Source organism: Heterodontus francisci, unplaced genomic scaffold, assembly GCF_036365525.1.
Source record: "Heterodontus francisci isolate sHetFra1 unplaced genomic scaffold, sHetFra1.hap1 HAP1_SCAFFOLD_590, whole genome shotgun sequence".
Taxonomy (NCBI): domain Eukaryota; kingdom Metazoa; phylum Chordata; class Chondrichthyes; order Heterodontiformes; family Heterodontidae; genus Heterodontus; species Heterodontus francisci.
Genome location: NW_027142138.1, coordinates 29,365 through 46,955, shown reverse-complemented (window position 1 = coordinate 46,955; position 17,591 = coordinate 29,365). Strand labels below are relative to the sequence as shown.

Sequence of the window (17,591 nt, the reverse complement as noted above, 5' to 3'; positions counted from 1 at the left end):
AAATATGTTTTTTTTTCCTCAGACGCTTGTGAATATTTGGAATTCTCTGCCTCAGATGTCTGTGGAAGCTCAGTCATTTACTATGTTTAAAGCAGAGATTGAAAAATTTCCAAATGCCAGTGACATAAAGGGATATGAGGATAATGTGGAAATAAAAACATTGTAGTGGATGATCAGCCATGATTGTATTGAATGGTAGAGCAGGCTATATGGGTTGAATGGCCTACTCCTACTCCTATTTTCCTATGTACCCTGGGGAACCGCACTGTATACTCCACCCTCCACAACCAATCTGTAAAATAACTTTTCACCATTTCGCTCTACTTTCTGTCCCTGATTCAGCATCATATTCACACTATCACTGTCCCATTAAACCGTGACTTTCATTTTTCCGAACAAGTGTATGAAATGCCATATCATCAGAGGACTTTTGAAAATCCTTAGACATACAACTAACCACACTACCCTCATAAGCACTCGCTGCTACATTATCAAAGAACCCTATCAAGTTTATCAGACATGCTTTGCCAATAATCTATCATGCTGCTTGTCATTTATTCACCCACGTTCTTCCAAGCAAGATCTATTTAGTGCAGGTTTATAGTGTCTAGAAATTTACTGCCACAGATGTTAGACTGAAACTGCAGGGTTAATTCAGTCTCTCCTTTTATAAAGAGGATGCAACATTTACAACCTCCAGTCCTCTGTCACCACTCCCATATCCAAGGAGTATTGAAAAGTCTGGACAGTGCATCTGCTTTTTCCACCATTCCTTCCTTCAGCATTCCTCATACATCTCATCCAGAATAGGTAAATGTTCTACTTTATTAAAATACAGAAAAAAATGTTCGCTTGAAAGTAGTTAACCGAACCTGTTTGTTTAGTGATCGTGATTAACATCAGTCTCCATGGACCCTAATTGTGTCACTGGAGGGATTTTCTCTTCTCTTAATAAGAAATAACTTTCATTGTGTCATTCCATAGTGTCAGTGGGAACATCAACCCCGGTACTAACAGAGATTAGAAGCTCCAGCGAGAGTGATAGGCCAGATCAGAATCTGAGCACAATAGATTTGAATGTTACATAATGGATCAGAATCTGGAAACAAGACATTGGAATGTTACAACAATGGGCCAGAATCTGAGGACAATCGATTGGAATGTGACAATAATGGATAGGAGTTTATCCCATTGGTTTTACTATTTTATTGCAGATTATTATTGGGTAAAATTAGATGACCGGATCTTTTATGTACTGAAGATGATTCAGGCGATTTACTATCCAATCCTCGCTATTGTTGGTGTGCCCGGTAAGTCTCTGTATCCAACTATTAGATCTAGAAACTATATTTCATTGAATTAATGTTCGTTCATTTAAGTCATGGGAAGACTGAAGCTACTATCTTCAGTCTCCATCACAAACACCATTCTTTATCCACAATCTGCATCCTTCTCTGTGGAGCTCAACCAGTCTGTTTACAACTTCTGGTATCTAGTCAATGCTGAGCTGAGTCCATCCTCAGATTGTCTCCATCACTTACCCTGCGTCCTAACAGCTCTGCAATACCGCTCGTCACCACCTCTGCCTCAGCAGAGCTGTTGCATAAACCTCTTCCATACCTTTGTTCAATCGATATTTGATCATTCCAATTCTATCCCGGTCACCAGCTACACACCTCATAGACCACAGCCCGTGCAGAACTCTGGTGCCTGCATCCCAACTCACAACAAATCCGAATCACTCATCACCCCTCTACTCACTGATCTACATTGGTTCCCAGTCTGGCAGCAACCCAATTGTAATATTCTCATTCTTGTGTTTGAATCTCTCCGTGGTCTCACCCCTCCAAATACCCTCATCCTTTAAAAAAAATTCCTTCATGGGATGTGGGCGTCCCTGGCTAAGCCAGCATTTATTGCCCAGACCTAATTACCCTTCAGAAGATGGTGGTGAGCTGCCTTCTTTGACCGTTGCAGTCTATGTGGGGTGGGCACACCTACCGTGCTGTTAGGAATTGATTTCTAGGATTTTAACCCTGCGACAGTGTAGGAAGGGCGATATAGTTCTTCGTCAGGATGGTGTGTGACTTGGAGGGGAACCTGCAGGTGGTGGTGTTCCCTTGCATTTGCTGCCATTGTCGTTCTCGTTGGTCGAGGTCGAGGGTTTTGAAAGTGCTGTCTAAGGAGACTTGGTGCGTTGCTGCGGTGCATCTTGTAGATGGTACACAATGCTGCCAATGTGCGTCAGAGGTGGAGTGAGTGAATATTTGCGAATGGGGTGACAATCAAGTGGAATGATTTGTCCTGGATTGTGTCGAGCGTCTTGAGTGTTGTTGGAGCTACACCCATCCAGGAAAGTGCAGAATATTCCATCACACTCCTGACTTGTGTGTTATAGATTTTGGACAGTCTTTGGGGAGTCAGGAGATGAGTTACTCGCCGCAGGATTCCTCGCCTCAGACTTGCTCTTGTAGCTATGGTATTTAGATGGCTACTGCAGTTCAGTTTCTAGTCAACGCTAGCCCCTAGGATGTTGAGAGTGGGGGATTCAACGATGGTAAAACCATTGAATGTCAAGGGGAGGTGGTTATATTCTCTCTTGTTGGAGATGGTCATTGCTTGGCACTTGTTTGGGGCGGAAGTTACTTGCCACTTATCAGCCCAAGCTGATAAGTCCAGGTCTTCCTGCATTTCTACATGGACTGCTTCAGTATCCGAGGAGTCGTCAATGTGCTGAACATAGTGCAATCATCGGTTAACAGCCCAAATTCAGACATTATGATTGATGAAGCAGCTGAAGATGGTTGTGCCTAGGACACTATCATAAGGGTCCCCTGCAGTGATATCTTGGAGCTCAGAGCATTGATATTCAACAGCCACAATCATCTTCCTTTGCATTAGGTATGACTCCAGCCAGCGGAGAATTTTCCCCCTGATTCCCATTGACTTCAGTTTTGCCAGGGCTCCTTGATGCCATACTTGGTCAAATGCTGCCTTAATGTCACCTGTCCATCTCCATATTCCTGCAAAACTTTGCTTTCAAGGATCTGTCGCAGTTGGCAGTGGTTTTTGACCTACCGTGCCACTGGTGCCAACAATAAAGAAGCCTGGATCCATAAAATGATGCGAGCCACACTGTCAGCCACTACTGGGGGACCAGCACAATACGCTATACTGTCAGTACTCCAGCCTGGGAGGACCATACATATGATGTTAAGCGGTTTGATGGCATAGTGGTAATATGATTGGCCTAGTAATCCAGAGGCCAGGGCTAATTCACTGGGGTCAGGAGTTCAAATCCCACCATGGCAGCTCGTGGGTTGTAATTAATTAAATTAGTTAATAAAACGTCTATAGTTGAAATCTTGTCTCAGTAATAGTGCCATGAAACTATCATCAATTTACGTTAAAACCCAGGAGGTTCGCTAATATCGCTAAGGATAGGAAATCTGCCATCCTTACCTGGTCTGGCCTACATGTAACTACAGAACAACAGAAATGTGGTTGACATTTAATTGCGCTCTGGAATGGCTTAGCAAGTCGCTCAGTTGTCAAGGACGATCAGGGATGAACAACAAATGCTGCCTGAGCCAGTGATGCCCACATCGCATAAAATAATAAAAAAGGTGTGAGGAGGCGTCTCAATTTGACGTCAGTGACCATTCCAACTACTTTGTTGCACGTCTTTCAAACTTAGGGGCGGCACAGTGGCGCATTGGTTAGCACCGCAGCCTCACAGCTCCAGCGACCCGGGTTCAATTCTGGGTACTGCCTGTGTGGAGTTTGCAAGTTCTCCCTGTGTTTGCGTGGGTTTCCTCCGGGTGCTCCGGTTTCCTCCCACATGCCAAAGACTTGCAGGTTGATAGGTAAATTGGCCATTATAAATTGCCCCTAGGTGGTAGGGAAATATAGGGACAGGTGTGGATGTGGTACGAATATGGGATTAGTGTAGGATTAGTATAAATGGATGGTTGATGGTCGGCACAGACTCGGTGGGCCGAAGGGCCTGTTTCAGTGCTGTATCTCAAAAATAAACTAAACTAAACTTAGTCGGTGCATGTCCATTGACCGCCGTGTTACTTACTCTCAACTGAACCTGAGGACAAGGACAAGGAATCCAACTTACAGGTGAGGGGATTTTGACTTACGTATGCTATTGTGAAGTTAATGGAGGTACTGTGGATGTTTCTATTATAGATTGTGTTGTGAGCTGCTGCAGACGTTCAGGGAGGCAGACGATCAGGGAGGCCAGAGGATTTGATGATTCAACTCTGTACTAGATATGGGGACTTAAGTTACAGAGTCTCTGGGACTGTAACATGACCAACAAGTGGAACAGAGGCTTCAGAGAGGGGAAGCTCTGTAAAGAGGGAGGAGGAAGGGGGCTCTGCCCTACCCACCCCGGGTTTACCAAGAACAATTCTCCTACCTACACCTAACCCAGGAGCAGTCTGTGAGGTGACTCTGATTCAATAAGGATGTGGTCACACAGCTGTGGCACCTCCTGCAACACAACATGGAGCCTCACACCAGGATGAGGACGAAGCTGTCAGTGGCCGTTAAGGTTACAGTTTCATTTAACTTCTGTGGATTTTGATCTTTCGAGAAAGGAGCGGGTGACACATCCGTCATCTCCCGGTATGGTGTCCATCGATCTATCCGCTAGGTGACAGAGCCCATTTATGCTGGGTTAGGAGAATATATATTCTTTCCCTCAGCAGGGAGGAGCAGAATGAGAGGTCCCGTGGCTTTGTCAGGATCGTGGGATTTACGGTGGTGTAGGCGACTCCATAGGGTCCCCATGGCAAGGGAGAGCGGTGCAGAGCGAACTCTCACTCCATTGATCAACAAGGGAGTCAAGGGTTATTGGGGACCAGCAGGAAAATGGAGTTAAAGCCACAATCAGATGAGCCGTGATGGTATTAAAGAGTGGAGCAGTCTTGAGGAGCCAACTGCCCTACTACTGCCCCAAAGTTTATGTTCTTGTTAATGTGCAAGCATTGTGAAACAGACAGCCAGTTCCATAATCTTCATCCCTCCATAGAGAAACAGAATGTGGCTTCCTGGAGGAGAAGGCTACCCCCTCTATACACGGCTGATGACCTCTTATCTCCACAAACTCCCCTCCCTCTACACCCCTACTACTGACCAACCACGTGTAGAACGTGAGCAATGTAGCCACCAGAAAGATCCTGGAATCATGAAATAATGCTTCCGATGTCTGAACCGCTCCGGGGGGAGTCCTCCAATACACACTGGAGCAAGTGTCCAAGTTCATGATGTTCTGCTGCACCCTTTATATCATCACCATCACGGGGACAGAGGCATTGCTGCCAGGAATCCGGAGGCCACCAGAGGAGAAGGAAGAGAAGGCAGGAAGAATAGCTCCTGCGCACCTTTGACGCAGACAGCCTGTCGGAGAGTGCCTGCTAAGATTCCAGTTCCCATCGGATAACTTGCCTCAGCAACATGAATCCCCCACTCTTCACTGTTACACCCATCACAGCATCCCTTTGGTCACTATCCTGCAATAAAAACGACCACCAACAAAAACATATTTATTAATATCTTTATCCAACAACACGTCCAATTGTACAAACAAAATTGACCTATTCACCTTCGTTTATTCCCTTACTGTCTACCTTGTGCGTTCCCTCAACTTGCCTCGTTCTTCCCCAGTGGCTGCAGCACGGCTGGTGGGAGCCTACTGACTTTCACTGCAGTTTGCCTTGCAGGATGCCTTCGAGCAGCTTTGGGCCTTGAAGTCCCAGATTCGGACTGCACCACCTCAGCATGGGCAGCTGCAGCCTGGGCTGGCTGACGGGCAGCAGCAAGGACACTGGTGGAGTGGCAATGAAGGGAGAACAGGCTGACATCCTGAGAGAGAACAGCAGGTTCATGCTCCAAAGAGCCCACGTGACGACAATTTAGCAATCCTAGTAATCTACTGGATCACAGATTGCTGTACTGCTGGGACAGCCTGCAAATCCCTTTGAGCTCTTAGATTCACAGCCCTGATGGCAGAAGTCTGATCCTGCATGGCAGCAAGCATGGATCTCATGACCTCAGTATGAGCTTCCACGTTGGATGTCTGCCGCCTGTGCTACATTGGAAGCTCAGGCAATGGCCACCAGACGCTGTCTTTCGGCTGGGTCTGCTCGTGCTTTTTAAATTCGTTCCTGGGATGGCGGTGTGGCTGGCTAGGAGAGCATTTATTAACCATCAATAATTGCCCTTGACAAAGTCTTGGTGAACTGCCTTCTTGAATCGCTGCAGTCCATATAGCATAGCTACACCCACATTGCTGTTTCCAAGGGAGTTCCAGGATTTTGCCCCGGCAACAGTGAAGGAACAGCGATATAATTCCAAGTCAGGATGATGTATGGCTTGTCAGTGGTGGTGTTCCCATGCATCTCCTTCCCTTGTCCTTCTAGGTGGTAGAGGACGCGGTTTGGAAGGTGCTGTCTAAGGAGCCATGGTGCGTTGCCATAATGCCTCTTGTAAATGGTACACACTCCTCGCACTGTGCGTCGATGGCGGAGGGAGTGAATTTTAGTGAATTTTAGGCGGGCTGCTTTGTTTGAGCTGCACACGTCCAGGCAAGTGGAGACTATTCCATCATACTCCTGACTTGCACCTTGTAGATGTTGGTCAGACTTTGGAGAGACATGAGGTGAGTTATTCGCCACAGAATAGCCTCTGGCCTGGTCTTGTAGCCACGGTATTGATATGGCTAATCTAGTTGAGTTTCTGGTCAATGGTAACCCCCCGAATGTTGATAGTGGATGATTCAAAGATGATAATGCCATTGACAGTCGAGAGAGATGCTTAGATTCTCTCTTGTTGGAGATGATCACTGTCTGGCACTTGTGTGGCGTGAATGCCACTTGCCACTTCAGCCCAAGCCTGGATATTGTCTAGCTCATGCTGAATTTCTAAAGTGACTGCTTCAGTATCTGAGGAGTCGTGAATAGTTCTGAACATTGTACAATCATCAGCGAATAACCCACTTCTGAGGTTATGATTGAAGGAAGGTCATTAATGAAGCAGGTGAAGATGGCTGGGCCAAAACACTACCCTGAGGAACTCCTGCATGATGTCCTGGTGTTCAGATGATTGACCTCCAACATTCACAACCATCTTCCTTTGTGCTAGGTACGACGCCAACCAGTGAACAGTTTTATCCCTGATTCCCATTGACTTCAATTTTACGAGGGCTCCTTGATACCATACTCGGTCAAATGCTGCTTTGATGTCAAGGGCCGTCACTCTCACCTCACCTCTTGAGCTCAGCACTTTCGTCCATGTTTGGCCAAAGGCTGTAATGAGGCTTACTAGCCCTGGCAGAACCCAAACTGACCATCAGTGAGCAGGTTATTGCTCACCAGTTACTGTCATGAAGTTCGTGACCACATCCACGGGGGTAAGAGTGTGTTCAAGTCCTATACATCACAGAAACAGGCCCTTCGACCGACCGTGTCTGCACTGGCCATCAAGCCTATATATTCTAATCCAATTTTCCAGCGCTTTTTCCGTAGCCCTTTTTGATATTGCGTTTTAAGAGCTTATCTAAATACTTCTAGATTGTTGTGAGGATCCCTGCCTCTACCACAACTTCAGCCGGTGTGTTGCAGTTTCCAACCACTCTCTGTGTGATTTCCCCCCTCAAATCCCCAATAAACCTCCTAGCTGTTACCTTGAGTCTATAGCCCATGGTTATTGACACCTCCACAATGGGAAAGAAACAGTTTTCTTCCTATCTACAGAGTATATTCCCCTCATTATTGTGTGTACCTCTATCAGGTCCCTCCTCAGCCTTCTCTGCTGTAAAGAAAATAAGAAACAGCGTATCCGGTCTCTCTTCATATCTGCAATTCTCCTGCCCAGGCAGGATTCTTGGTGAAACTCCTCTGCACCCTTTCCGGTGAAAGCACATCCTTCCTATAGTGTGGCGTCCAGAACTGTCACAGTACACCAACTGTGGCCGAACTAGCATTTTATCCAGCTCTATCATACCCTCCCTGCTCTTATATTTTGTGCCTCGGCTAATAAAGGCAAGTATCCCATATGCCTTTGTAAATCTGAGTTCTTTTTGCCTTCAGTCTGGTTCAGTAAATATACCGAGTCGGATGTGTAGGTAAAATCAATTACTTTATTTGCGCAGTCGCCAGCGGACTTACTCTGAGAACAGCGGCACTGACTCCACCAGAGTCTGTCGGGTCCCCCCCCCCCCCCCCCCCCCCGCAGAGTAAGTGAAGTTTGTGATACAGGTACTACTGTTTATACATTAAGATTCATGCTACACCTCCTTGTTTAACCAATCAGTGCGGTACAATTCGACTTCACCCACGTGGTGACATGCAGTACATCTGTACTGAGGTTACAATACACTCCATTCTCAATACATACTTGTTACTAATAAAATATCGTTTTGTACCAGCAAGATTAAAAGAAAACAGACATTAAGACAATTAGCAAAGGAAGAAGAGTTAGAAACAAGATACTGATTTTGATTCCCACAGATACTGCTTTTGCTTCCCACAATTGTCATAAGTCCTGGGATCCTGTAATCGCTATCAAGTCACATCATGAACTAACACCAAGCAGCAACAGTATACAGTGATAGTGTGGCCTTTCATTCCTTATCATCACTCACACAGGGATGGCCAGCATGTCTCACAGGAATCCATTTGTTCCAAACCACAAGGAGTTACACAATCAAGTCATGAATGAACAAATGTCCTTGCAATTACCAGTGCCTGTAAGTTTATACGATCTCACACTCTCAGCCTTTACTTTTAACTATTTCATTGCAGTTTCTCAAGCTTTAAATCATTTCATCAGAGCTCAACAAAGTGACTACTCCTAACTTGGCTATATTTCGCATCTAGCATAGTGCCATGTCGTTCTGCTCACTTCCACATTCCCCCCTTTTATCATTCTATGATAACCTTCTCTCTACTGATCAACTTATATATGATTATATATATTCACTAGGATTATATGGATCTATTTACTCAAATAACATTTAAACAGTATAATATAAAAGCAAATATAAAAAACTCAGCAACTGCTGAATCTGAAGGGTAGGCTGAGCCACCCTCTAACAAGGGGGCGTGTATTAGCCTGGTCGGTATGTTTTTCATTCTAGCCTTTCCCTAGGATTGTCATGTCTGGGTGATAAGAAGAGTGCTGTTGAAGTACAATGTCTCGCTCTCTCGCTGTACCAGCTGCAAGGCCAAGTTGCCTCTGCAGACCTGAAGTTATGAAGTCATTTCTGATAAGCTGTCCCTCCCTACAGCACTGGAGCTAGCGTGTTAGCAATACATGACTGATTAATTGTTTCATCTTAAATGTTCCCATGTAATTCTGTTCTTAAAAATTATAAAAGCTAAATTCTGTTCTTACAGTCCCCCCTTCGATTCTTCAAAACATTTTAAAAAGTCAATCCCTTGATCCCACCTAGGTGCCTTTAATGGTCTCTATTTGTCTGGAAACAGCCTTCAACACCCAGAGGGGTCGCACTCAATACGTTGCCTGCTTGTGCCATAAGAGGGGCCTGCGGGAACTCTGTCAAGGCATAAGTTTTGCAGGGGCTTCAACTACTTTCTTACAACATAAAAGGTGATACACTTGTACAATTACAATTTCATTTGCAAAGCAAAAGCATAAGCAGTGTAATATTGAAGAAAGCACAATTTAAACATCACTATTACATAATCAATCAATTGTGCGAACATAATACAGTCGCAATTTCATTCTTAGAGTATACTGATCTTTCACTAATTCATTTTAACAATATATGAATAGGTTATACATTTACCCTTGTGTGGCATAACTAATTGCCTATCCATTTATAGAGTAAGTTCGAATACAGATTGCTTTTTCGGGTAGCTGTCCAACCTGTGTTCATACATCCTCTTACATCGCCCAATTAATTTCTAAAGTTGCCAATTTAAGTAGGTCACATATAACACCATGATACCCAAAACCACTATCAGGACATGGGAGATAATTCTAAATCAGGGGTGTATCTGCACGTCTGACCCCCAGTTCCATAAGTCCTCCTGCCATCCTGCCAGGTAGAATCATTTATCTTGTCAATCTCATCTTGTTGCATCTTCGACTATTGTTCCAAATTGTATTACACTACAGCAATGACTTCTAGCTGCTGTCTCTCTTTACCCAAGCGTGTGGGCAATGGCTGAATAGTCAAATCCTCCTTAATACTTTCTGTCACAGTTATTGTTTCTGTCTTTTGCTTATGTATCTGTACCAACTCCATCTTCCCTACTCGGGTTGGCATTTGTGGGATGAACCAAAATGTACTGTTGCTCACCGGCCAAGTCTGTTTATGTCCATATTGGTACTCCTTCGCTGTGGTGGTTAAGCAATATCTCCCCTTTCCCATATAGGCCACATGGGTTAGCTCTGACAATGCTTTCCTAGTCTCCATGGTGTAATTTACAGTGGCATTAAACCCACATTTTGATTCTGCCGTTTTATATTTAGGATGAGGATGTATGACCACCTGGTTTTCCAGACTACACTCAGACAATGGACAATATTGTTCCAATTACCTCTTTTTCTTTTCCAATTTCCATAACATAGGGTAAAATATCATTGTATTTTATGTAATCTTTCCACTTATCACTCCTGTATTTTCTACTTTGTATAATTGCATCCCTAACTTATCTCTCAGAATTACAGGTATTCCCAACACTACTCCAATACTCATAGATCCTGTATTTACACATTCCTGATCTTTCCATACTTTAAGTTTTCTGATTTGGCACCTGGTAATTTTATCATGTGTGTGACTAGTTAAGTATTCCAACTGGGTGTCATTGATCCAAACTGGCACCTGTCTTGCATCAATTTGCCTCGAATTTTCTCGAATTTGTTCTAACATTCACAAACTGTATGTACTACAAACACTCTCATTATTTGAAATGTCACTGTTCACTAATATTATATGTTACTGGTTACTAAAATAATATTTCTAGGTAGAGAAATTGTCTCCCTTGCCTTTGCTCTGGTTTTCATCCTCCTTCGCTGCACATAGCGCCTGTATGAATGGCATGCTAGTATGCCCCATATTGTGGCCAGTATTAACTGTATTTTACTATGGAGGCACCGGTATTGAATCTGGTAGCAACGTCATTAACTATCCCACTCTTTGTTCTATAAAGCTGATCCTGGCCTCTAAATCTGGTGGCACCCATGGCATCAGCAGCCTGCTGCATTACAATCTTACTTAATACACTATTATATTTCTTGCCTGTTCCGTACAATATCCCGGCATTTGAGATATTGTCCAGGGCAGGCACAATCTCATGTTTAACATTATCATACAACGCTTCCCCTGGGCTCGATGTACCCACACACATCCATGTTCCTTTCAACTTTCCTTATCATCTGTTGCCCAATGGGAGGGGCACAAATAATTCCAAAGACACAGCTCTCAGTTACCCCTTCCCCTTTCTGTCTGATCACGCAGTTAGCACGGTCATCTGTGGAACACCGTACACACTTCCCATCCAACATGTTGTGCAATGCCCCATAGTTCATATAGTGCATATCAATATTCCTTTCATTAATCCGTTGTGCATCCATTACCGGGTCTTTGTTCTTCCTCTCCGGATATTAGTATCAGGCCCCACAGCCACTGCAGTCCGGTTCTTTGCCATACGCCACTAGTGGTTATATCTGTAATTTAAACACACTGCCCTGGTGGTCACCAGGTGTTAGTACTTGTCCATGTTGTGAGTATCCCCCGATGAGGGATACATGTCTACCTGTGGGGACCGAACATGTCCTGGGGAATCCAGGAGTTAATTTATATTCTTATCATCTCTACTCTTTTGAAATTATCTATATGGTCCCGTTGTACTCAGGATTCGTTCCCCACAATCCTTGGCCGATTAGTAACCCATCTAATAATAGTCCAAATGCCTATTAATACTACCATTATTCCCTTGATTATGTATTTTTTTTAGTTGGTACCATGTATTTCTATCGGCCCTTCCCTTTACCATTACTTTGTCTCCCACAACAGGCACCTTTGTCTGTTCCTCTATCATGTTTCTATAGAACCTCCTGCCTCACCTTATGCAGTTGTCTGCACAGCTCCTTCACAAATCTTTAACTCTTTCTCTTACGGGTCCTATTTCCTCACTACCTGCTACGTCATACCTTGGCAGTCTCATCACCCTTCCTGTCACCGTATTCATCAAGTCTTTCCTACTTTAGCTACACCACTCTGTCCTTTTTGTTTCTTTTACAAAATATCCTTTAGTAGCTGACTAAGTGTTCTAACATTCTGGTCCACATTTTCAAAATCTATAGTATTGACAATTGAAGTTCCCGTATTAAGGACAGTGGCTGCGTTATTCACTAAGCTATGTTTATGTCTCTTTAACTTTATTATTCCCTCATTACCAAACCCCTGTTTCAGCAATTGTTACAGTAACCTTGTACAACTCTCGGTTCTTAGGGCACCAGCCAGGTAGCTGGATATCTGAGATATTCAATATTACCAGTACCAACTCAAGTTTTATGTTATCATATACAATTTTATTAGTTTTTATTATCGCAAGTCCATTCTGTAGTCAAGGCTGGGCAAGGGAGACCAGTCACTTGTGGCTGTTGGGTCGTAACCTTACTTGTTAGTAATTAAAATGTGGGGGTAATCGGGGTGATTGGAGCTTGTTGTCCGTTTGATAAATTTTGAATGCTGGTTTGATTGTTGGCTCTTTCCCTTGTTCACCCCCCCAATGATTTTGACACAAAAGGTCCCTTGAGGGCCTTTGCTGTCAAAAGCTGACACACCTGGTAGATTAAATTGTCCACTAAAATAAAAGCAAAATACTGCAGATGCTGAAAATTGTCTCATTGATAAAGATGCTGCGATATTTGATGTCTGCAATTAAGGTCTTAAATTCTCAAAGCTGCTGGATCTTTTGCCGTGGCATTTATTTCTCACATGGCCTGCCGTCACCTGCTTAAAAACAACCCACAAAGAATCCACTGTGGCTCTGCCCCTGAGCCCAATGGGTTAATTTGTCCAATTCTATCTGTCAATTTAGAAATTTAAAATTTAACAATGTCCAATATGTATAAATTTTACTCTCAGCAATGCAAAATTGTGTGGTGGATTAAATGGAAAAACAGCAGCTGCAGCGGGGCTTTTTTTTTCAAGGGGTGGAGCAAAATCGTCTCAGCTGCGTCACGTTACAAAACCTTTTCCTTCTGTGATCGGAAAAAACCACACTCCATTTTAATCTATTTTTTTTTCAATCCTTTTGGTATCCTTAGGGTTGCTCGCCTTTGAAGTTGAAAATGCCACAAATGCTTCCGCTGCTTTCAAAATAACAAATCACATCTGCACACTTATACTGGTATTCCACTGTCATGCCACATATTCTGAACTCTCAGGTGATCTTATCAAAAGATCAAATATCAGCGGTGATAAAAAGGGGGGCGGCTGGTGGTGTCTATCTGAGATCTTTGCTTACCTCCCCCTGCAGGGTCCTGATGTCTCTGGTTATGGCCAGACTTTCAAATGTAGCTCTCTTAAAAACTCATAGCTCCAAGAGAAAACTATCAATTGCTAGTCTTATCTACACTTTCCTGATATTCACTGTAAAATTCGAGGTTTCTTGGAAATTAGCTGTTTATTTCAATATTTGTTTATCCCCAGAATTCCTTTATTAGCGCTTGCATCAGCCAGATCTGATTGCCAATTCCCATTAATTATAATTCTATTTCATTTTGAGCCCTGGAGAACCTTTACAATTAATATTAATAATTCCTTAAAACAGAAATCAAACATTCCCATTTGATTCCAGACATTAGTGTATATTGTTTATGTTTTTTTTTTACCTTCGATGACATTTTAATTCCTTAAATAACTTGCCAAATTAAACTGGATTTTTGACATCTCAGATTATTCCAAATTCAAATAACAGTAAATTTCCCTTTGAATGCTTTAAATAACCACTCATATCAATTTAATTTAGTTTATCGATTCCAATTTCTTATGCCCATACTTGGTTGTACGTTTTGTACGTTAAAGACAGAAGTGCTTGCAACTATCTCTCCTTCTCAAGCACTTTGTCTCATTGATAAGGATGGTTGCAGCAGGGTTAATTTCTTGCTTGTCTCCAAGGGGGCGGAGCAAAGCATTCTCCGCTGCGTCGCTTTACGTAACCCTTTTTTTAATGGAAAAGAACTAAACACCTTTTTAAATGTTTTTTTTTATCCTTAGGATTTTCAAACAACAAAATCTTTAGTAACATTATCAACTTCAAAGGAAACCATCTCCATCAGGATAGACAGCATTTTAGATTAAACTTCAATTGTTTCCAAACTGATTTTTTTGGCATCTTTTATAAGAGGTTTCTAATCCAAGGATGATTTTTTTTTAACAAAGATGATTCCAAATTCCAATTCACTGCAATAATATTTAAAATCAAAACTGCCAATGTTATATGAGTGAGTCCTCTGTCCGGAACCGAAGACTCCTCCAAAACATGAAATAATAAACTTGAAAGTTCATTGTGGCAACAAATGAAATTTCCTGTTCTTCAACTTAAACAGGTCAATTAACCTTAATAGTATTAATTCAATTCAGACTTATTAACTTATACTACTTATTAACTACACACAGAACAGCATAGCACGTGCTTATTTTAAAAGATAGGTAAATTACGTCATTTTCTTGTTCTTCAGGCGCCTTTTCAAATGACTGTAATAAAACCAAAAACTAAAGTAAAAGTTATTTAACATTCTTAACACAAAATATTTAACATCAGCTTCTTCTTTCCTATATCTCCTTTGTTTATCCTTCTCTCCATTAGACCAATATCCAATTCCTAACATTTGCTACTTAAAACAGTCAGTAAAACATGTCTTTAATTTAAACTCCAAAAAAAACTAGAACAGATTTTAAACTGGAACTCCAATTAAAGCAGGAGTTGTAAACTTCAAATTGGATTTCTGCCAAACATCTTCAGACCTTCAAGGCTGAAGCTTATCTCTTAGAAAATTGTTCATTGCCTTTTCACAGTTGCAAAACCAGCTTTTAAAATCAAAATAAAATTTTAACTTAAAATATAATTCAATTTTATATCCCATTCCTGGGTGCACAACACTAAATCGAAATGAACACACTCAACAATCACTTTTCACACTCATTCAATACCAAACAACTTTGAAAATTGATTTCTGTAATGGGTTACGAATTCAAAATACCAAATCTCTTTCAAAATTCCCTTGTCCCGATGTCAAGGAACACACACAGATTCAACTAATTCACAACCAAAACATGACTCAAGGTTCCCACAAAATATACACTTGTAAAAATAGAAAAAGTAACAGACTCATTCTCTCATCATTAAGGCCAGACAACAAAGAGTTAACGACAGTCAGTTTTACAGAACACAAGTTGTACAGAACAAAGACACAGTAACTTGTTTTTACTCAAAAACATACCTATCTTTAAAACACATAGTTACCGTGGCGCTTCTGCGTCTTTCTCAAGGGGGCAAACGGACGTGGGTCGCCTTTCTCCAGAGGACATGATTTACTTGTCCCCGGGGGCAACCCTTCCTCCTTACAAGCCGTCAAGCCCATTCTTCCTCTACTTTCTCAAACCCTAGTTCTTTTCTATGAATCAAGCAGCATTAAAACGAAAGAAAACAAATGACACAAGAAAACGAATAGACACAGTAACACAAACAAAGGACGAACCACACACAAGGAGACGAACATGGGACAGGGAATTTTTAGAGTCTTTTGGTTTCCCCCTTCACTAATCGGTATTCCTAATTTGAGGGCGTTTTCGTGCCAACTTGATAGGAGGATTCTATTTTTTTTCTCCTGACAATATTGTATCCATAATCCAATTAATTCTTTGGCCCTATTGCCTTTATTTTGTTTCCAGATTTTTTCTTGGGTTTTTTTTAGTCACTTCCAAATCTTTTGTCCCCCCTAAGGGCCATTGGTCTATTAATTTCTTATTTAAGGCTGCCGATAATTGTCTGAAGTCTTTCCCTTTCTCCGGATATTTATCACACAGTACTTGTAATGGGCAGGATGGATCACTTGGATTATCTAAACAGTTTCCCATATTCACAACTATTATCACAAACTATAATTACAACTATTATTACAAACTATTATTACTTACAAATTATCTAAACAGTTACTCACAATAAAAAAATAAAACCATAATCTCAGTCGTTCTAAAACAACCTCGCATAACCTTCAGTCGCGACCGACTTTAACCTTCAGTCGTAGTCAATACGACCTACTTTAATTCTACCTCAGTCCCCATCGGCCGTCCTCTAAAGAAACAGACTAAACCTGAGTGTCAGCCGTTCTAAAACGACACTGACTTTAATCACCCTTCAGTCGTAGTCAATACAACCTACTTTAATTCTACCTCAGTCCCCATCAGCCGTCCTCTAAAGAAACAGACTGAACCTGAGCGTCAGTCGTTCTAAAACGACACTGACTTTAATCAACCTTCAGCCGTAGCTTAATACGACCTACTTTAACCTTAACCTCAGTCGTACCTACTTCGACTGACCCTTATCTTTTCTAATCCACCAGACTGATCATTGATCTCGTCCAGACGATCTTACCTGACCATAAGCGAGTGATCAAACTTTTATCGGACTGCGAGACAGGGGAAAACCGGCGTAGTCACACATCAACTACTCACGTCGGGGGCCCATTTCCTCTCTCTCCGTCCTCTACTAGTCTGATTCTGATTTCGCTGATGATCGGCGGTCGTCTGTTGAGATCCCACTTCTGACACCAAAATGTAAATCTGAGTTCTTTTTGCCTTCAGTCTGGTTCAGTAAATATACCGAGTCGGATGTGTAGGTAAAATCGATTACTTTATTTGCACAGTCGCCAGCGGACTTACTCTGAGAACAGCGGCACTGACTCCACCAGAGTCTGTCGGGTCCCCCCCCCCCCAGAGTAAGTGAAGTTTGTGATACAGGTACTACTGTTTATACATTAAGATTCATGCTGCACCTCCTTGTTTAACCAATCAGTGCGGTACAATTCGACTTCACCCACGTGGTGACATGCAGTACATCTGTTATTGAGGTTACAATACACTCCATTCTCAATACATACTTGTTACTAATAAAATATCGTTTTGTACCAGCAAGATTAAAAGAAAACAGACATTAAGACAATTAGCAAAGGAAGAAGAGTTAGAAACAAGATACTGATTTTGATTCCCACAGATACTGCTTTTGCTTCCCACAATTGTCATAAGTCCTGGGATCCTGTAATCTCTATCAAGTCACATCATGAACTAACACCAAGCAGCAACAGTATACAGTGATAGTGTGGCCTTTCATTCCTTATCATCACTCACACAGGGATGGCCAGCATGTCTCACAGGAATCCATTTGTTCCAAACCACAAGGAGTTACACAATCAAGTCATGAATGAACAAATGTCCTTGCAATTACCAGTGCCTGTAAGTTTATACGATCTCACACTCTCAGCCTTTACTTTTAACTATTTCATTGCAGTTTCTCAAGCTTTAAATCATTTCATCAGAG

The 17,591-nt window shown here is 42.2% G+C and overlaps 1 protein-coding gene and 1 long non-coding RNA gene across 2 annotated transcripts in view; one reads left to right on the top strand and one right to left on the bottom strand.

The window, feature by feature from the left end:
- The first annotated feature begins 1,171 nt into the window (after nucleotides 1-1,171).
- LOC137366674 (probable G-protein coupled receptor 139) overlaps nucleotides 1,172-17,591 on the top strand; it is a 37,103-nt gene continuing 20,683 nt past the window's right edge. Inside the window, exon 1 of the mRNA XM_068028352.1 lies at nucleotides 1,172-1,310. Coding sequence (XP_067884453.1) covers nucleotides 1,172-1,310 — 139 coding nt within the window. The remainder of the gene's footprint in view (nucleotides 1,311-17,591) is intronic.
- LOC137366675 (uncharacterized) lies at nucleotides 11,617-16,976 on the bottom strand. The gene is made up of 3 exons (XR_010973520.1): nucleotides 16,937-16,976; nucleotides 14,714-14,749; nucleotides 11,617-11,730 (listed from the first exon to the last, which is right to left on the bottom strand). It is a non-coding gene; the product is annotated as an uncharacterized lncRNA (long non-coding RNA).